The sequence below is a fragment of the Pempheris klunzingeri genome, chromosome 7 (assembly GCF_042242105.1).
Source record: "Pempheris klunzingeri isolate RE-2024b chromosome 7, fPemKlu1.hap1, whole genome shotgun sequence".
Taxonomy (NCBI): Eukaryota; Metazoa; Chordata; class Actinopteri; order Acropomatiformes; family Pempheridae; genus Pempheris; species Pempheris klunzingeri.
The window spans coordinates 14,222,690-14,242,027 of NC_092018.1; the positions used below are offsets into that span (position 1 = coordinate 14,222,690).

A 19,338-nucleotide genomic window follows, 5' to 3' on the forward strand; every position below is an offset into this window, starting at 1 on the left:
GACAATCCCCAGACAGTAAGCCCAACATGCTTGATATATTAAAAGAATGGCTTAACATTCCTGTTTCTTGCCAAGAGTCAGTGAAGGGACTGATACCACTCTTATATCTGGATAGTAGCTGGAGCCAGCAGCTGGTTAGCTTAGCTTAGCATAGAGACAAGGGGAAACAGCTAGCCTGGCTCTGTCCAAAGACAACAAAAACCACCAACCAAACTACCAGCATCTCTAAAGCTCAACAATTAACACGTTATATCTTATTTGTTTTATCTGTTCAAAGCTGTTTTACACTGGATTTTTACAGGCAGATTTTTTAGTCTTTGTGCTAGGAGGATACACTGATTTTCTGTTTTGTATTATTGTAAACTGAAATATCTTTGGGTTATAGGATTGTTGGTCGGGCAAAAAAAAAAGAAAAGAATTACTGTGAACACATCCTCTTGTGCTCCAGGAAACAGTTGTTGCACTGAAAATGTGGTTTTGCTAGTTAATTTATAGGACTAAAAAAGACATACACCCAAAAACAAACAGCACCCAGAGCTATTTTTAACTGTTCACTTCTTAAACGATGGGTACTTATGGGAGGAGGTCACTGAGAGGTTATTATTTCATTATGTATATAATTACTATTCCTCTGAATGAGGTATATACAGGGAGAGAGCGTGTTTAACCTGAAGCCAGAACACTGATAGCTCAAGGCCCCCAGATTAGTGACCTGATTTCCCCTTTAAAGAGCTTGGAGGGGCATGTGCCTGTGTGTGCACTGAAAGGAAAAAGTGATTTTGTGTGTGTGTGTGTGTCTGTCTGAGAAGAGAAAGTGGGGTATTAATCATAAGCTAACACCCCACCCCCCCAAGCCCTTCACTATAAAGCAGCCCCTTCGACACTGATCCAAAGTCTGTTTGGTACTTATCCCTCTTTAATGGTTTTTCGCCCAGGATTTGGGTCAGGGGTGTTGGGAAGAGTGAATTCCAGTCTGAACGTTGATCATATCCAGACGGCAGTCCGTTGCCCCTTATTTAACAGCTGCCTAACCTCACACCTTTCTCTCCATCCTTCCTGAGGTGAGACAGGTGTGAAAACTGCTGCTTGAGCTCTCGCACTGTTAAGCGTGATCACCGAGAACATAAAACTCTTAGTGGGCCAATAGGATTACCTGTTGGTCGCACAAACAAAAAGATCAACTCCTCAATTACAGGGAAGCACAATGATCACGCAGATCCACCGCATAGGTCCATTGTGTTTTTGTGAGCCGTTATTGGGCAGGATGGCTCAATAAATGTCATTATAAAGGCTGACTTGCAGCTGTATTTCCTTCTCAAATCTTTATCTTCTCAGATCATTTTGCCTTTTATTTGACAGATGACAGTGGAGAGTGACAGGAGGGTTCATGACTGTCCTTGGAAATAGCAGTTAAAAAAAAAAAATCTCATGAAATCCATTAAGGTCCACTCTTAAGTAAATTTTTCCTGGAACTTTTAAAAGGTACATCTAAGAGGACCTTTGAGGACCTTTTGATAAAACTTTGTTTTGGAAAAATAATAAAAGTAGGATAGAAAGGAAGAGAAAGGGGCACCCTGGCGGCCTACAGTTTAAGGCACCAAACCTAAACCCTGATGCACCCTGTTTGTATCTAGCCGGGTTTTTTTTGTTCCTTTCCCTTCTCTCTCTTCCCTCATTTTCTATCATCTCTCTTCTGTCTAACTGTCAGTAATGGCATAAAATGCACAAAAAACAACTTGAAGAATTGTCCAACCTGTCAAGAATAACACTATAAAATGGAAAATCCCTCAATACTTCTCACTTTGCAATTCTTCTGGCTTGCAAATAACAAATGGAAAGATACTGAATGACTGTACATATATAATGGGCAGCATCAGCATTTAAAAACCCATGCGTGTTGGATCCTGATCAAAGGATTCATGCGAAAGCGGCGAATACACGAAGTTCTGTGGTGCCCTGAAGGACCATGGCTAGAAGGCGCAGCACAGGAAATAGAGTCACAACAAAGAAAATAAAAAGAGAGAATAAGCCGTTCTCAGAGGGGTGCTTGAAGAAGACACTGTGTATATGCTTGCGTATTAGGGAGCCGTGGGTGGGTGGGTATGACTCATTCACATGGCTCAGGGACTGACTGAGACAGGAAGTGAGGTCACAGCTGGAAGGATTACAGAGAAAGCCCACTCACTCGTAGCAGCTCCCCTGAAGAGGGTCTGTCCTGAGGAATTTTCAGTAGGCAGTAGTCGACAAAGCTCCGGAAGGGGTCAGACCTGGATAAGGAGCAGAGTGAGATGGAGGTCAATGAGTCCTCTTCTCAGTCAAACATATTTAAATCAGAATAACTTAAGCAGAAATAGCAATGACGCCTTCAGCCACACCTACTGTACGTACTGTCAATGACTGTTTAACATGTTGAGCAATCTCTTCATCTGTTGTGCCATGTTTATCATATCAATGACTTAAACCAGAACAATGCTATGTAATCTCTTCGTGTAGCCACATATATGAACCATATAAAGATTATGTAAATATGTGGGGCAATAAAAATATAGGCCACTGGAGCTGTGGAACACTGTGCCACTGACTCTGATCTAAAAATATGCTCATGATAACACAGTATATTCAACACAGTATGTTTTGGTTGCTCCTATTCATTAAAATTAAGTAACCTGTGGTGCAATGTAATATTTTGCTAGACAAAATGTGCATTCACTTTCATTATAGAATCAGTAAGTGTACCAATACAGCACCTAGCTCCTCCTCAACCTTTATATCCAATGTCCTCTGTCGTTAGCCAAGGTCCATGAGTGCATTTGTATGTCATGCCAATGTGTGTACAGTGTGGCTTTGTGTATGCGCACTGAAGTTACACTATGGAGCTGATGTCTCTACTAGTCTCATCTGGCGGGATGTTGCTAACGCCTCGGGTCACTGGAGCTCCTCCAAAAATACCACAACCCTGCACCGCCCCACACAATCGCTCGCCTCAGCACGCTGCTAGAAACCAACGCTAATTTTACAACAGGCCTTTTCCGTCATAAGCAGCAAATCCTAACTTAAAAGGCTCCTCCTGCTTCATGTTCGTGATGACTTTCCCTTTGACAGAGCCCACGATATGTGCTCTCTTTTAAGGTCTAAAAATGTTATTTAATCGAGAGATTGGTGGGAAGACACAGGAAGGCCACTGACGCCTTCAGGCTGCTCTGAGGCAGGCAGGTAGAGAGCCACGTTCAGCCTCTTGCCTTTGTCTGTGTAGAAAATTCTTGCAACACATGACAAGGAGAAAAGAGGACCACACACTTCATTTTCATACCATAGTGGTGATAGCGTGAAAGAAGCACACAACGGTAAATTACAGGGAGAACATCAAACGTGGGTTTAATATTTGATGAGTGCTGTTACACCCAAGAGAATTGCACCTCACATGCAAAGTGTGAGCAGTGGCAACTGCAACTCAGAGCAACCTTGGAATATTTGCTGCCTCGCTAATTTCCTGCTAGTATCCGTTAACATCTTTTTTGCTGATTTGGATCACTTAATGCATTTACACTGCTACATAGCTATCCTCTTTTCTGCAGTGTCCAAGTTGACCTTATTTCCTACTAAGTCATTCCATTCTCTGGACTTTTCTCTCCAGGTTTGTGCAAGCTCATACTGAGTACTTGTGCATATAGAATAATTGTGAAAACTAGTATGGTACATAATGTTTACATTGATTAACATAAAAGATTACTGTACAAGTAAATGGAATATTTGCTGGTTAGTTGTGAATATTTAACATGAAATAGTTAGGGAATTGTGGCTAGTGTACACTGTAGTATTCACCTTCCTGCTGTGGCCAGCCCAAATATCTTGTTCATAAAATAATTCATCTTCCTAAAATGGAGTCCGCCAGGCAACAATGAACACCCATGATGTTATGAATGCTTATTTTTACAACTAAATTATGAAATCTTTTTTCTCGACAGACACTGAGGTGATCTGTATCAGAAACAAATCAACAATTCTGCACAGTTTCAAGTTCTGAGGTGAACTAAACATGAAAATGTTATACTTCATGATGATATCCAGTAGCACAACTAGTCTTAACTGAAAAAAAGTCGCTGCATTCCAGCACTGTGAGTGAGATGCTGTTGCAAAGACACACCAGAGAGCTGTTTAAAACCTGCTGGCTTAAATTTAATTGCTTAAAGTTTTTTGATGTCTGGAAGGACAGTCTCTAGAGGATCTATTAGCATCTACAATCATAAGCTGTGAGGCTGAAAGCAGCATAAAGCTGCATAAGGAAGGCTGTTTTCACATAATATGTTTAGAGGTCTGTGTACAAAGAAACATCCTAGTTAGCAGGGCAAACACACAAAAAATGTGACTTAACTACTAGAATAATATTAGAATAATCACACTGCTTTGTTTTGATGTTGATATCCATTTAAATACGCCTATAGCCCAGCAGGAATGGTGTGGTTATTTACTCGGTATTTCTTTGGTAGAGGTTACCCAGGTAATTACATAAGAGACTTAGAGTGTGACCTTGCACAAGGCCTGTCGCAGGGATCACAGGTCGTGCAGATTAACACAGGGATGTCTTACCCTGACTGAGCACAGATCGGATTGGGCTTTAATATTCACGGTTGACTGGAAGTATTGTATCATCAGTTTCACTGGATTTTTTCGATCTGTGGACAATTCTTTTAGTTTAATTAAATGACCATTTCTGTCAGTTTTACTGATCTAATCACTCCTCATTTTTAATATTAGGGATTAAAGAGAAAAAATCATAATAACATTTGGGAGGTGTGTTTTCAACTCACCACTCATTGGACTGTAGCGTGGGAGAGTCGTTCTGTGCGATGTGATATAAGGCACTCATGGCATTCATGTTGAACAAGGGTGGTTTACGCTCCGCTAAAATAAAATAAAATAAAGATGGGAGAGTCAGAGATGGATGGAGAAGAGCTTTCACAATCAGCAATCAGTTTCCTCTAGAATGGGGCTGATTAAAGTTTTAAATAAGGTCAAATAAGACATATTTCTTGCCCTCCTGTTTCACAAATAATTTTGAATCATCTTAAATGGGAGGCATTTCTGACCGCATGGGCTTATAGATGCATTCTTTGACTAGCACGTGTATGCTCACCAAGTTCAATACAGGTGATCCCCAGGGACCAGATGTCCACTTTTCCCTCGTACTGACCCTCGTCCATGGCTAGGATCACTTCTGGGGCCATCCTGAGTTCACAGCCATGCACATGCAAATACACACATAGACACACACAGTTTATTAAGTATGGGGAAAAATCCATGAAAATGTTATAATCTGCTAAGCCTCTCTGAGCTTTTAAAGACTGGTATGCTGTGATAGCAGCTCAGTTTTTGGAATATACGCGTGTTTCTGTAAACGTGGAGTGCCACAACTTGCGTGTTTGTGAATTTAACATGACCAGTGAGACAAAGCTGTGTGCTGCTGGCTTTTGGCATCATGAGAGTCGACACTAGTCCAGCTGTTTATGTGATGAATTTCACTCACCATCAAAGCTGCATGATGTGCATTAGTGATTATTATGTTGGGTGACATAGAGCTGATGTTCTACACGTGAGGGAGGATGTTACTGTGGTTTCTGTAACATTATATTATAGATTGACTGTCCTCAGACAGAAACACATGTGCTTTTCAACCATGGAATATTTAAGATTGCTGGCCTCATCAAGCTGTTTAAGTGCTGTCTTTCTGTCATTCAGGGTTTAATTATGCAAACGTTTCTTTTAGATATGTATTGATTATTAGAGAAAGAGCCACGATGCTAACACAATGGTTAGCATCTGGTGTGCAAGAGGGAGCGCTGTCGCTGCTGGAGAACAGCGGAGGGTTGAAAACTAATGGTATGAGCGATGAATGTGTTGTCAGTTTTCTCACTGGCTGCATCAGTGATTACCATCTTGGGCATGATGTACTCCTCCCCTTCTTTTCATAGTAGGACAATTAACACCCTTAATTCTTTTTCTCATGAATTTCATTTCATTAGTATTGCTAGATCTATATAAACTTGCTGTAGTGACATGACTGAGGTGCTCATTCAGACACATAACCAACATACTAAATTGCCATCACATTTATGTAACAAGGTGCATGAAAAGGACTCTCAAAAAATACACATCTGTTTGCCAAAAAAGGGTCCTATAATTCACGAGACTGGCTTCAGGTGTCAAAATTCAAAAATCACTGACACATGATGGCAGCAATGTGAACACCACATCCATACGCAACAGCAAGAAAACTATTTGTAATTTCCATGCAAATTCTAGAGCATTTTTAAATAAATAAATAAAATATCAAACAAATATTCCAGTTCATGTTAGACATGGACATATGGTAGTGCAACGAAGGACTACATGTTCTGTGAAGTCTTGCGTATACTGACCAGTAAGGTGTTCCCACAAAGGAGTTGGCAGGTGAGGCAATGGAGGCAGAGCCAAAGTCGGCCAGTTTGACCTGACCCAGCTCAGTCAGCAGGATGTTACCAGCTTTCACATCTCTGGATGGGGAGAGGTGGGTGAGGTGGGTGAGGAGAGTGAGCGTGAGTAGAGAACATATAGACATAACAGCCAAGAAAAAACACCAGTTCCAATGATCTATTCGACATTACACCTTTCCCTCGAGTCTGACTGATCACTGGTGTGGTCTGTTTACAGATATCACATTTAAAATGGCATACAACCCATTGAAATGAACATGTTGGATCTGTGACAACACAGAGTTATCAAAAGCATTCATATGGCTCCATTTCTGGATGCCACTCATATTTGTCTGCCATAAAAGATAATATTGTGGACACCAGAGAGATAGCAATGTTCAAGAAGGATGAGCACAGACATGAGTTTTTACAGCTTAATTAGTAACCGCTGCAGTAAAGTGAGGACAGGAGTGCCTCTCATCTTGTCTTATCATGTTTTTGATAAAGTCTCTGTATGTTCCTGTTGGGAAATGTTGGAGCATGGAAACAATCTGACTCACCTGTGAATCATATTATGGGAATGTAGGTAAGCCAGTCCTAGCAAGGCACCGTGGGTAATGGCAGCAATTTCCATCTCTTGGAGAGGTTTCTTATGAACTTGGGGATAAATAGGTGCAACGGAAATTAGTAGAAACCCTCTAAAGACTTTAATTATATAATAATAATGAACTATAGCAGTTATACACAAATGCCTACAAAGCAGACAATGCTTCTCCATTTAGTTTAAGTGTAGGTTTATTACCTGATCAAGATCTTGCCAAAATATCACAGTTTTAGAATTAAAAATACCAAACTCTCCTGCTGATAAAGCAATAACAAAGTACTCCCTTGGCATCTACCATATGGATAAGATGTAAACAGTTGTAATAAGGGCTCCTATGCTGGCTCCCTGTAGACTGCTGCAGTAACAGAGGGACTACGTGTCATAGCAAAAGGTCACGGCGGAGCTATGACTGAGAAATTTCATAAAGGCTAAAGTCCCAAAAGAGGCCAGGGCCAACTGTCGTGACTGTGTTTCTGCGTCAGTGATGAGTACACACGTCGGTGCTTAAAATAACACATTAGGCTCAGGTCAGGAATGCTTAGAGGGAGAAATTTTAGGGAGTTCAAGCTTTGAAAACTGGAAAATGTTGTTTAGGGCTTTAGAAAAAGTAGTTACCGGTCAGCTAGAATCCAAATTTCAGTAACACAGACATGGTCTTCCAGCTATAGAAATCTCATGAATCAAAGTGCCCAATGTCACATCACTAGGCACAGTGACTTCCCAGAGAAATGTTAAGCTTAACACCCTGATACTGACAATAAAAAAACGTTTTAAAATGAAGTGTGTGTGTTTTTGTGTGTGTGCACACATTAAACATAACAAACAAACTTACCCTCTAGTAGATCTGATGCGGAGCCCAGGCAGTACTCCATCACCAACTGAAATAGAATACAGTCACAGCTACATAAGTAATCATTCACATGGTGTAAGCCCGTTCATAAAATGTCCTTAATACAAAGCTTCAGGTCAGGTTTGTGAAAACTTGGGAAGTTTTTCTCTACTGCACACTGATCATATTATCTCGTCTGCAATGGAGGTGGTACTGATTACAAAATATGCAGAGGAGCAGTAGAAGGCTGGGGGGAAAAGAACAGTTGGTAGGAGATCAGAAAAAATAAAGATAAAGAGGACAAGAATCACACAAAAGGGATGGGATGGAAAAGATAAACCAACAACATTGAAGGACTGAAACAAAGAGGGGAACTAGGACAACATGAGATGTGGAGAAGGATCCACTAACCCAGGCAGTGTTGTCTTTCAAGTAGCAGCCTTTGTACTCAATCGTGTTTGGGTGTCGCAGCTGTCCCAAAAACTTGACCTCCTTAATGATGTCCTGCCACTTCTGCCAAAAAACAAATTCAGACACACAGATGGTTACACGCTACAGGTACAATCACAGTAACACTTAGGCGGGCACCGCTGTGACTTTGATTGCATTGGTGCAGCTCGCCTCACTATAGTAATCACTCACACAGGTATAATAGTTTTTACACAGCTGTTACCGACAGGAAAGTCTTTTAATAGCACTGCAACAAAATAAATGATACACTGTGCAATAAAATCCAAAACTATGACAGCTAGCTCTCTGCTTACCAGAAGAGTTGATATAGCAACCGAAAGGGTCAGCCGGGGGGGGGATCTGACAATGTCATGCAAGAGCCCTAACATTAAACCATCACTCAACAGTCAATAAGAAGTAGTATAAAAAGTTTATTAAACAGAAGTGTGCTCGAGTTCAGCTGAAGTTTAAACTGTGATCACAGCCTTCTGAAATACGCTTGTTCCTTATGCCTAAACTTATTCAGTTGTTTTCTTGAGGGAGGCACGTGTTTGATCCAAACTTTGCATCTGATGGTGAGCTATTAATTCTTTTCACAGTAAATTTATTCCTTTACGGTAATTAACTGCCACAACTGAGACATCTAACAGTCTCACAAGCTAGTGTCAAACTTCGTGTGAATATCATTAGCGCCAGACTGTTGTGCAGTTTGTGCCAAAGCATGAGGAATAAATGTTATCTGACTGTGGCCTAACCAAACAGCCACTTGACCTTGAGCTTGAGATATGGTTCAGAGACACAACCACCAACAGTGGTGATGTGTTTACAGTGGCACCTTGGTTTTGAAGGCTTCGGGACTTACTTCGGTAGTCTGCTTGCCATTATAAGACATCTTTTTGATGGCCACCACCTCATTGGAGTAGGAGTTACGTGCCTGGGGAAGAGAAAAACAAAAAGAAAAAAAAAGAGATCAATTTCTAGTTAAGCTTTGAAATTTGAGGTCTAAAAACCTATACACAGACAACTCTTACAAACAGACACAAAGTAATCGTTCCACAACACATTTTTTTGGTCCCCTTGCCTTAACACACTCACTATAAAAAGAATCTGGCATAAAAAAATACGGAACTGACACACATATAACATAATGTAAAAGGAGGCAACCCTCTCTATTAAAATGTTGCATCAAAATTTTTACAAAAGCATCACATGCAGTATTGCATTAACAGAGTGGTACAGCAGGATAAAGATTGTCTGAACTAAAAAGAAGCGAGATTTCATTGGACAGTAACTCTTAAACCCCATATTTAGGATTTATAAACATTTCATAAATGATAAATGTCCGATAATGAAGTTGTACAATGACAGTTTAAGTTTGATTAAAGTATTTGGCAATAATTATAACTTCTCCTATGGAAGACGTTTTATTATATTAACACCATCATTAGTGTTTTATTATACTGTCTATCATCATCTGTTTATAGACCAGCCTCTACCCACAGGTGCCCACAGGAGGCCTTAAAGTTGATGACAAGCACAGTAATAAACACTTCTGTTTACAAATACATTGTTGCATTATAACCCATTTATTAGATGTTAATATACTACTTATAACTGCCAAACAGGGGTTAACCTCACCAGCATTTGGCCTTATGGACAGCTAGCCTGCGGCTCAGCCTAAGCCCTTATCTCAGCTTCATCCCACTTACAAATGAATGGGAATTTCATGTTGAGAATCAAATGGAATTACAGTAACAGCAGGCAACAGCAGTATTCCCATTTGACTTTTTTTCAGATTCATTTGATCCATATGATTGCTTGTCAGTTCATGCATAATAGCCGTTCCCTCTGGTGTAGTGTATAGATAGATGGCTATAGAGAAGTCATGTACACTGAAATATTGAAATGCATTGAGGCTAATTGCCATTGCAGAAAAAAGGGGTGTATCAATAATTACCAGAGGCTAATTCATTCAGCATACGCTACAGTTGTGTGCGTTCAAAGCCCTGGTGGTGGGCCTGCATACTCAGGTGGGGGATTTCCTCTTGTTCTCCTCTATAATGGAGTTCCTCCTTAGTCTTCACATGCATAAAGAAATGTGTGCAATTGCATGTGCATTCATAGTTTGATATATGCATGCATATACAGTAATAACCAGAAGAATATGCACACATTTACCTTTCAATCAATCTTTTAACCTGCAGCTATATTTTTGAGTATTAGAGTTGCAGCCATTTACTTCTTCAATGTTCAACAATACAAATAAATCAAAGTACTGTAAAAACACAACTTATTGTCTGAGGTGGCTCAGTAGATTAGTAGTAGGTAACGTCGTTTCACTCAAGGACCCCAGTTTTGAATGTCCTTGCATTTTATTTACAATTTATGCAGCATTGTGTTTTGTTGTACTAGCATGACCACCAATGTCATGTTATATCCTCTGTTTGTATTTGGAGAATGCATATCTGGAAAAAAGACATGGGCTCCTTTCACTAAAGCTGCTCTGGCTAACAGCTAAAGCTAACAGTGTACCAGTTGTAATGCGGACAGCATAAGTGTGTCAGTGAGCACACCGCTGGCATCAGGGCAGGTTTTAGACACACACTGAATCCTGTTAGCCAGACGGACATGGGCACCAGGGCCACTAGTGATGTATTGGGGCTGTGTGTGTGTGTGTGTGTGTGTGTGTCATGACATGGGATAGAAGAGGAAAAAAAAAAAAAAAATCATGCCCCACTATGGACAGCTTCTGTTTTTCTATACCAAGAAAACAGCTGTCTTAGTAGAGAGGGAGGAGGCTTATTGCCCCCAGCCCAGCATCTGGGAGAGGAGAGGAGAGGAGAGGAGAGGAGAAGAGAGGAGAGGAGAGGAGAGGAGAGGAGAAATTAAGAGAAAGCAGAGCGATGCAGCATGCTTTCAACCCCCCCTCCACGCAGCTTTAGAATCAAAGGCTTGATGAGTAATTAGTGATGATGAGATTAATAAGAAAGGCTACAGAGAAAGTGCTGAGAGGGAATCTTCCACTCAGCCATAATGTAGCAGGCTACATTTAGTACATGTGTACAAATGAGTGAATCGATAAATGAATATGTAGGGTAACTAGTTAATAAATAAATCAAAGCTGCATTTGTATATTAACAATCGTCATGCAGTAAAGAGTTCAGAATGTAGAATGACTTCTTAAATGGTCATGACCCTTGTTCACATGCTGTGTTTTCTTTCAATTCCATCAAGGTCCAGTCAGATTCAATCGATAAACTTTACTTACAATGACATTAGACTTGCAATGCCATCAAATGGATATCAAATCAATATACATGAGCGACACTCAATATAAAAAGATAAGTCCCATACAAAAGCAAAAATTATTCTTATTCCAAGATAAGAATTCCAAGAGAATACGACCAGGACAGCAGCTTGTATACCTTTTTTTTTTTTTTTTTTCATGTAATATACAATACGACCAAGGATCTCTTCAAACTTATTTCAAGAGAAGACATTTGCATAGTGGTTGGAATCCAGGTTAGATGAAGTCCTTCAATTTGTGTTCAAAAACTCTTTCAGGGACTTTCGAGAACCTTCATGGCCTGTAGAAACCAAAATACATTCAATCATGAGCTGGCACTTACAAAGTAGACGGCCCCAAAGCTGCCATGTCCGATCTCGTGCAGGTCACAGAAGACGTCCTCGGGGTCATCTTTGAAGAAGAGGTCGGCCAGCTCGGGGTCCTTTGGCACCCCTTTACGTGTGGACGACGGCATTATGGGCTGGACATGGGCTAGGCGCCGGGGACCGAGCTCACATACACACTACTGCTGGTGCTGCTGGTGCTGCTGCTGCTACCGCCACCAGATGTCCACGACGGGCCCGGCATTGGCCAGCTTGACCTGGAAAACAGAACAGTGAAGAAGACAGATGATGAGCTGATTACATTTTGTTTGCTGTGCAGTGCACTGGACGAGACTGTGACATTTGTTTTTCCTTCAGGCTAACTTTCCTGATCCTCTTTAATTTGACACTAAGCTGTTGCCAGCAACACAACTTCTTGTGCCAGAGAGAATCGTTACCTGACCCAAGTGGGCAAATATTAAAGCTTTTATCAGTAGGGTGTAGAGTTACTACTAATATAAACAGTGTTATATTCATTGGTATGTAGTTTAACTAATGCATGATAAGGCATTAAATTACACTGGCACATACAACAACAACAGAGGTTGGTCATTGACACCTGGGAGCCACACATTGTTAGATTTAATGTTACTTAACAGTCCCAATAATATCAACATTGTGTGTGTGTGTGTGTGTGTGTGCCCCTTTGTGTTTGCATTTGTGAAGTTCATGGACAGCTGATTGGTGATAAAACAGGTGGAAAAAGTCATATGATGACAGCTAGCTGTCTAGTCCTGCTGCTCATCCAAGTCACAGTCACACTTGCTCATGTAAATATGCGTGTACACACACAGACAAAAAAAACACACACTTGACAGGTGAAGCTGAGTCACTGATGCATCATTTCCACACATGGACACAGTTGCCTGTATGCGTGCAGAGACACACACTAATGCTAAATGTTTTGTATCACAAGGCTGCAGCCAGGCCGTCAAGCGTGTATGCATCCTGGACACCCTGCTCCAGTTAGCTTCGCTGCACACGCATCACACACACACTCATCTCTCTCTCTCATCCCTGTTTCTGTCTCGCTCTCTCTCTGCTCATGAAATCTCTGTGCACATCAACCAGATGCAGCAAGCAAATCTGGCTGCAAAGGCCAGCCCCACACAGAGCAAGCTGACATACAGGCAGAGGCAGCAAGACACACAAGCACCCAGGCCAAGACACTAAGCATCAGCATCATCCTAATCCCCTGCTCTTAAAGGGATCCGAGCCATCACACAAACTCCAAAAATATCAGTCTTAAAGGCAAAGTCCTGTGCCCTCTGTTCTATGGCACCAGATGCATAAAGATGGCGGCCTCAAAGGTTTTTTTTGTGGGGGGGAGGGGGGTTCATTTCAGTATGGGATTCTCGGGCTGCACTATTTCATTGTGGAACTAAAACAACAACATGTTACAATCGATTACAGATTTCCAGGGATTTTTGAACAAACCAACAAACTTCACTAAGAAGTTGTAAAATACAGGAGGTATGCAGCACTCAAGTCTGGCCTCGAGGTTCAGCATCATTGTACTCTCAGTAACACACATTCTGCCAGTGTTCATGTGTTTAAGACCTACATGAAGAGATGCTTGGTATTTTGTACTATAATCCTGTAGAGTTGGGGGAGGAGGATATGGGTGATCGTTACCTTTCAACTTTGGAAAACACTGATTCCAAAAGCTTTGTGTTGGCAGTGAGGGGGGGGCTATGATTTTATAATTCATAATTATAAACACATGATGCCTCCTAAATCACCATGTCAAGCTGCTAAAATCGACAAAGCTGCCATAATAGAACATCTCAGCAGTGGGAATGGCAGCCAGTCATACTATAGCCTCACCTAACTTAATTTCATGGCATTGAGCTTTGATTTCTCTCTAAGAATATCCCAGAACATGCATGGAGACCATCATAGAGTTGTCACATAAACAACAGGCATGGCACGGTTTCAGTTTACCAGCTTACATAATAATGAAGATCATATATACAGGCTTACATGCTTCTTGCCTCAAGGCATCTCCTGGTCACTGAGGCTTTTTTGAGAGGCATGAAACCCTAAGCTGAGGCCTCCGCGCCTGGGACAGAGGTGTGACGAATGATGAATGAACAGTACAGCACAGCAATGTACAACCTGTGGGCTGTATATACTATTCATGGTTTATGGCAGTTCAGTGAAAAACACTTGGTTAAACTGCTATTTTTATTTTTTTTTCATTAGATGCTTTGTGTGATTCTGGTTCTTTAAATATATGAACACTGTAAATTAGCCATCAGTACTCTGTTGTTTTATATATGTGCATATTATCTTATTTCAAACATAGTACCAACAAATTTATGTACATATTCAACCATGCAGTGCCTCAATTTGTATGTATATATGTTTATGCTTAGGTCTTTGTGTATTTATGCATGTATTTCACTGTGTTTTCTACCTGTTTACCTACTATATGAACTTGCACGTGTCCATGTGTGTTAGTGAATCTGTGTGTCTCCTGGTTGCATCAGCGCTGTCGGTCTCTCATCTCTCCTGCTGGAGCTTTCCAGATAGCTACTGAAATAAACCCTGACACAACCCCCATCTCAACTGTCTCTCCATCAAAAACACACCCACAGCACGAGCACACACACCCACACCCACACACAGTATGACTATGTGCTTTCACTAATAGAAAATATGGCAAGAAGAAGAAGGTTACTAAATAATAGAGAAAAACAAAAAAAAACAGGGAGTAAGAAAATTGGACAGGGAAAGAGAGCGGGTTCGACAGAGACAGACAGACAGAGTCAGCGAGCAGTTTTACCCCATGTGAAGGAACTCTGAAAGAAGATCAAACCACAGTGATGGAAGGAGTCGGCAGATGAGTAAAAAACTGATAAAAATGGAACAAATGAACACTGGAGTCATGTGATTACTCTGGAGACTCTGCACACCTCCCTCTCACCCTCTTTTCCACTCTTCCTCCTCCTCCTCCTCCTCTTTCTCCTCTCCTCTAAGATGTGTGAAGTGATGCAACATGGCAACAACAGGTTGTAACACGGGGGGCTTGGTAAAGCTGCTACTAGTCCGGCAAAGCCCGGTGTTTGGACAGTTCGCTCTGCGTGTGTGGTTACTCTGGATCTATGAATGGTATTGTGCTGAGAGAGAGCTGATTAGGCAAACGGCTTAGACAGATTAAATGCTTGGTGTGAGTGAGCGAGTGAGTGTGTGTGAATTCTTTACTACATGTGCACTACTACACACCCCTGCTTGAGACTGTACTTAAGCGCAGGTGTGCATTTGTGTGTGTGTGCAGGAGTAACAAATGCCTTGCATGCATGTACTGGTGTCTGAGAGAGTAAATGAGCTGCCGTGTGTGTGTGGGGGTTATTGTGGGGGTGGGTAATGGTGCTACCAGATTTGCTATATACAATGAACTATATGTCATAAAAACAAATTATATGTAAGAGATTATACAGTTCATGATAATCTTGCCTGGACTGCACACGTGTGCACACACACACACACACATGTGCAAATACTGCAGGATTCAACGTTTTTTGAGGAATAATAAAAACCATTTTGTAGAATAAGTCTTGATGGCAAACATCTAAAAGTTTTAACTTGCCCAAGGATTTTCTAAAGCTAATAGGAACTTAGTGTTTTCCCCTACATTTTAATCTGGTGTTGTTGAAGAGAAACTTCAGAAACTTGTGACTAAACACTGATGGGCTCCAATACATCACAGAAGCCGGTCCAATTAATTTTCAACGCAGCAAATGCAATCTAGTAGACACAAGATCTAACTTATTCGTATCCGAAACTCATTCAGGGACTTCGTCACTGCTTGTATTTGTACATGAACACACGTAAGAACACTTAAATATGGGCCAAAGTTCAACATGTATGCGCAGGAAACAAACAAACACTGTACACTCTCCCACCCCCAGGCCCCCAGTTGGTGCTGTTATGACTAATTGATGTACCAACATGTTATTGCAGGACCATCAGGCTGGTGAACCATGTGCTGCAACACACATTTAAATGGGACATCACATTGTCTGCGTTTGGCCAGTTATATACCAGTGTTCTTTTTGTTTGACATGTATTTAAAAGTTTTTTTTTTTTTTAACTTCGAAAAACTAACCAAAAAAAGAAAGTTTGATAGAAAAGTTGATGAAAACTGCAGTTTCTTCTGTGTGGACACTTTCAAGGGGGATTCATCTCATTCTCCATCTTATCCCTGCATGAATTCCTCCAGTCTTGTCCCTTAACTGCTTCAGTTCTATAATGCTTTGCTTTAATTTCTCTTTGTAACTTCATTCTCTTTTATCAATTTCTTTAAAAAGGAAAAGCTTTGACATGGAAGAAAATGTGATTTTCTTATCATTCATTTGGCACTCACTCTCCTGGGCTCATCTAAACTCTCTTCTGAGTGCAAGTGAAGTGCATGCTTCCGAGGTTATGTGTGAGCATGTGTGTTGGGGGAATATACAGTGTGTGTTTACAAAAGTATGTGCTGGTGTAGTGAGTGAGTATGTGTTCATATTTGCATATACGCATGTATGGAGTGTGCGTGAAGATACATGTGCGCCTTTATGCCAGTGAGAGCACACTAGGGCCCATATGTGTGTGTCAGTTGTGTGTGTATGTGCGTGTATTATAGCCAGGGGGTTTAGCGGCTTACTGGCCCCCCTACCGGCTTTAGGCAGGAACAGGAATTAGGCAGACTGTGGGAATTCTTACTGGGATTAAAATCACCAGCTCTAATCAGAAACGGAAAAAAAGAACTGGTAAATCCGCCAAATTGTGCGTGGAGACATAGTATGAGAGCAGTGTGTGTTTAAGTAAGAAAGAATAAGAATTACGTAATGACTCAGTTCACTTAACTCCTTTCATGACATTATGTAGAGTGGGCTTAGAGCTTTTGGAGTGTGTGTCTGTGTGTGAAGGTGCATATGTATGTATGAGTGAGCAAGGAAGCCTGGATCATGCATGTACACATAGAAAAAAAAATTAAATCAGAGCACTTCAGTATTCCTGTCTAATAAAAACTTAAAGACTGTGAGTAGATAGAGCCTCACATCTCACCAGAGTGCAACATCCCTGGTGACTACTCCATGCACGTGTGTGACGTGTAGAAGCCTGTGTGCATGCCTACTGCATGAAATTAAATGGGTCAATCTCGTTATGAATGATATCGAAGCATATTTAAATGTGTAAACCCGTCTCTGGGTTGTATGGTGATGACTAGCCAATTTCAAGGGCCAAATGCGATGGGGTTGTTTCTTATCAACGGATACATCTGAAGTAGCTGTGAATCGACACACGTGGCCATGCATGGTTAGAGCGTAGGTATCCATGCATACACACACTACCTTGGTAGCACAATAGCTTAATTCAAAAGTCAGTTCTCCAGACTGGGCCCTGGTGGACTTCAGTCATATGTAATGTGATGTGTCTGAGGCACTCACCATCTTTATATGAAGTTTGAGTATTTTTGTTAACATTAACCACATTTTAAAAAAAGTCGGTGACTTTTTTAATATACAAACAATGAGATGGCAGCTAAGGTGTCACCTGAAAGTGAAAGTTCTTTCTCCATTTGTCCCCAGACGTGTATAAACTAAAAGGTTTCCATGTTTCTGAATTGGCAGATGGTAAACAATGATCCCATCTACCTGGTGCACATCGCAGTGAATTCTGCTGATACACCAACACTTGTAGGTGGATGCATGTTTTCCTTTTTATTTTTACAGGTTTACGTTTCTATCATTTCAAATGTTGTAATCTTATTATATAAGGGTCAGCAGGTATATAAGCATCAGCAGATTGAGGGCTCTGCACACCCACACAGATGTTTTTGAATTAACCTGACTGAACCTTTGCTATGCTGGGAATAACATGAGGTCACCAATCTGAGTTTACGAATAAGGATTATAAAAGTGAAATTTATCCCGCCTGCACAGGTTCAAGAACCGAGAAAGGAAGAATGTGTCAGTCAAACATCAACAAGTCCTCATCTTGCCCTTAGGACCGAACTGAAATTGTTCCCCTCTACCACACCCTATCCCCACAAGCTCTCTTCCCACTCAGGGTGTGACTCAAACGCAAGATTTGCCCACGGCACAGAATGTGCATGCGTGCAAACACACACACACACAAACATGCCTGCCTTTTTTGTGGCAGAAAGCACAGAAAACGCAGAAAGCGTGTAGGCGCTTTCTGCCATGATGACAAGTTGACAGAAGGATTTACATTATTGGCCAGTTCACAAAAGACTCCAAACCACAAACAAACTTCCTTCAATCACTGCAGCTTAAACATGTAAGGCAACCTTCTATAGCAAGTTAAAGGTAAACATTACAAAACAAAACAAAGTGAAATACGGCTTCAATAATTAAACTATTTTGTTTATGCTGCCAACAAGCAACCTCACATTGTTTTGTTGCAGCAATCCCCACACACAGGAATTCACACGTGCATGCATGCATGCACACACATGCCGAACTTGAGAAAGCCATGGTGTAGGCCAGAGAAACTTTGCCTCCTTTCAGAGTCAGCTTTAATTCAGCTTGACAGAGGGTTGGTTAGCTATTATGGACATCAGACAGCCGACAGGGCAGCAAGCTTTCATTATGACGCAAACAAGACCCAGTTTGCTGTCGGCCGATGCCTGAGCTGACTGTCCAACTGCAACATGAAGGGGAGTCTGACACACACATACACACACAAATACCTCTACTGTACAAAGAATGGAATTGATTGATTGGGAACTGCAGTGTGACATCAATGACACAATGTGACTTAGTCTATTAGATGGTTGCAACAATCTTTTTACCGGATAAATCACCTGTATAGCTTGACAGACATTTTGCTTAGTTGACTTATTTGCATGCTGGAAGATGCAACAAATTAAAGATATTGGTAAAAAAAAACAACAACAAGATAATAAATGGTTAAAAAAAAACAAAAAGCAGATGTGATGTGTATAATGAGATGCTCTGATGTAGAAAAATTATAGGGAAGACAGTGTAAGAGAGTCAAACGTGCATAACCTACCTGTAGGAAATGTGTAAAGAGGGTGTCCTATGAGCCTCTGTCTCCCTCCCTCTGTCCCTTTCTCTCTCCTTAGTTTAATCCCAAAGTTGACTTCTTGCCAACGTTCCTCATGACTGGAATAACACTGAACCTGAGACATGAGAGAGGGAAAAAGACAAGATTAAGATTAAAAGTAAATAAATTTGAAAATTGTGCCTGCGATAATGTGACTACAGCTGACCTGATAATTGCATTAATCAATTCAAGTAGATCAAAAGAACATTTATCTGTAAATATTCTGATAATAGATTAATCATTGAAGTCATTGTCTT

General features: G+C 41.0%; 1 protein-coding gene across 1 annotated transcript in view; it reads right to left on the minus strand.

Annotated features, from left to right (window-relative positions):
* The window catches only part of taok3a (TAO kinase 3a), a 65,477-nt gene that overhangs the window by 20,500 nt on the left and 25,639 nt on the right, over positions 1 to 19,338 (minus strand). Inside the window, exons 2-11 of the mRNA XM_070833295.1 lie at positions 19,028 to 19,157; positions 11,962 to 12,219; positions 9,195 to 9,266; positions 8,294 to 8,395; positions 7,886 to 7,931; positions 7,010 to 7,106; positions 6,417 to 6,530; positions 5,135 to 5,226; positions 4,809 to 4,902; positions 2,186 to 2,267 (exon numbers count right to left, since the gene is read on the minus strand). Coding sequence (XP_070689396.1) covers positions 2,186 to 2,267; positions 4,809 to 4,902; positions 5,135 to 5,226; positions 6,417 to 6,530; positions 7,010 to 7,106; positions 7,886 to 7,931; positions 8,294 to 8,395; positions 9,195 to 9,266; positions 11,962 to 12,093 — 831 coding nt within the window. The 5' untranslated portion in view covers positions 12,094 to 12,219; positions 19,028 to 19,157. The remainder of the gene's footprint in view (positions 1 to 2,185; positions 2,268 to 4,808; positions 4,903 to 5,134; positions 5,227 to 6,416; positions 6,531 to 7,009; positions 7,107 to 7,885; positions 7,932 to 8,293; positions 8,396 to 9,194; positions 9,267 to 11,961; positions 12,220 to 19,027; positions 19,158 to 19,338) is intronic.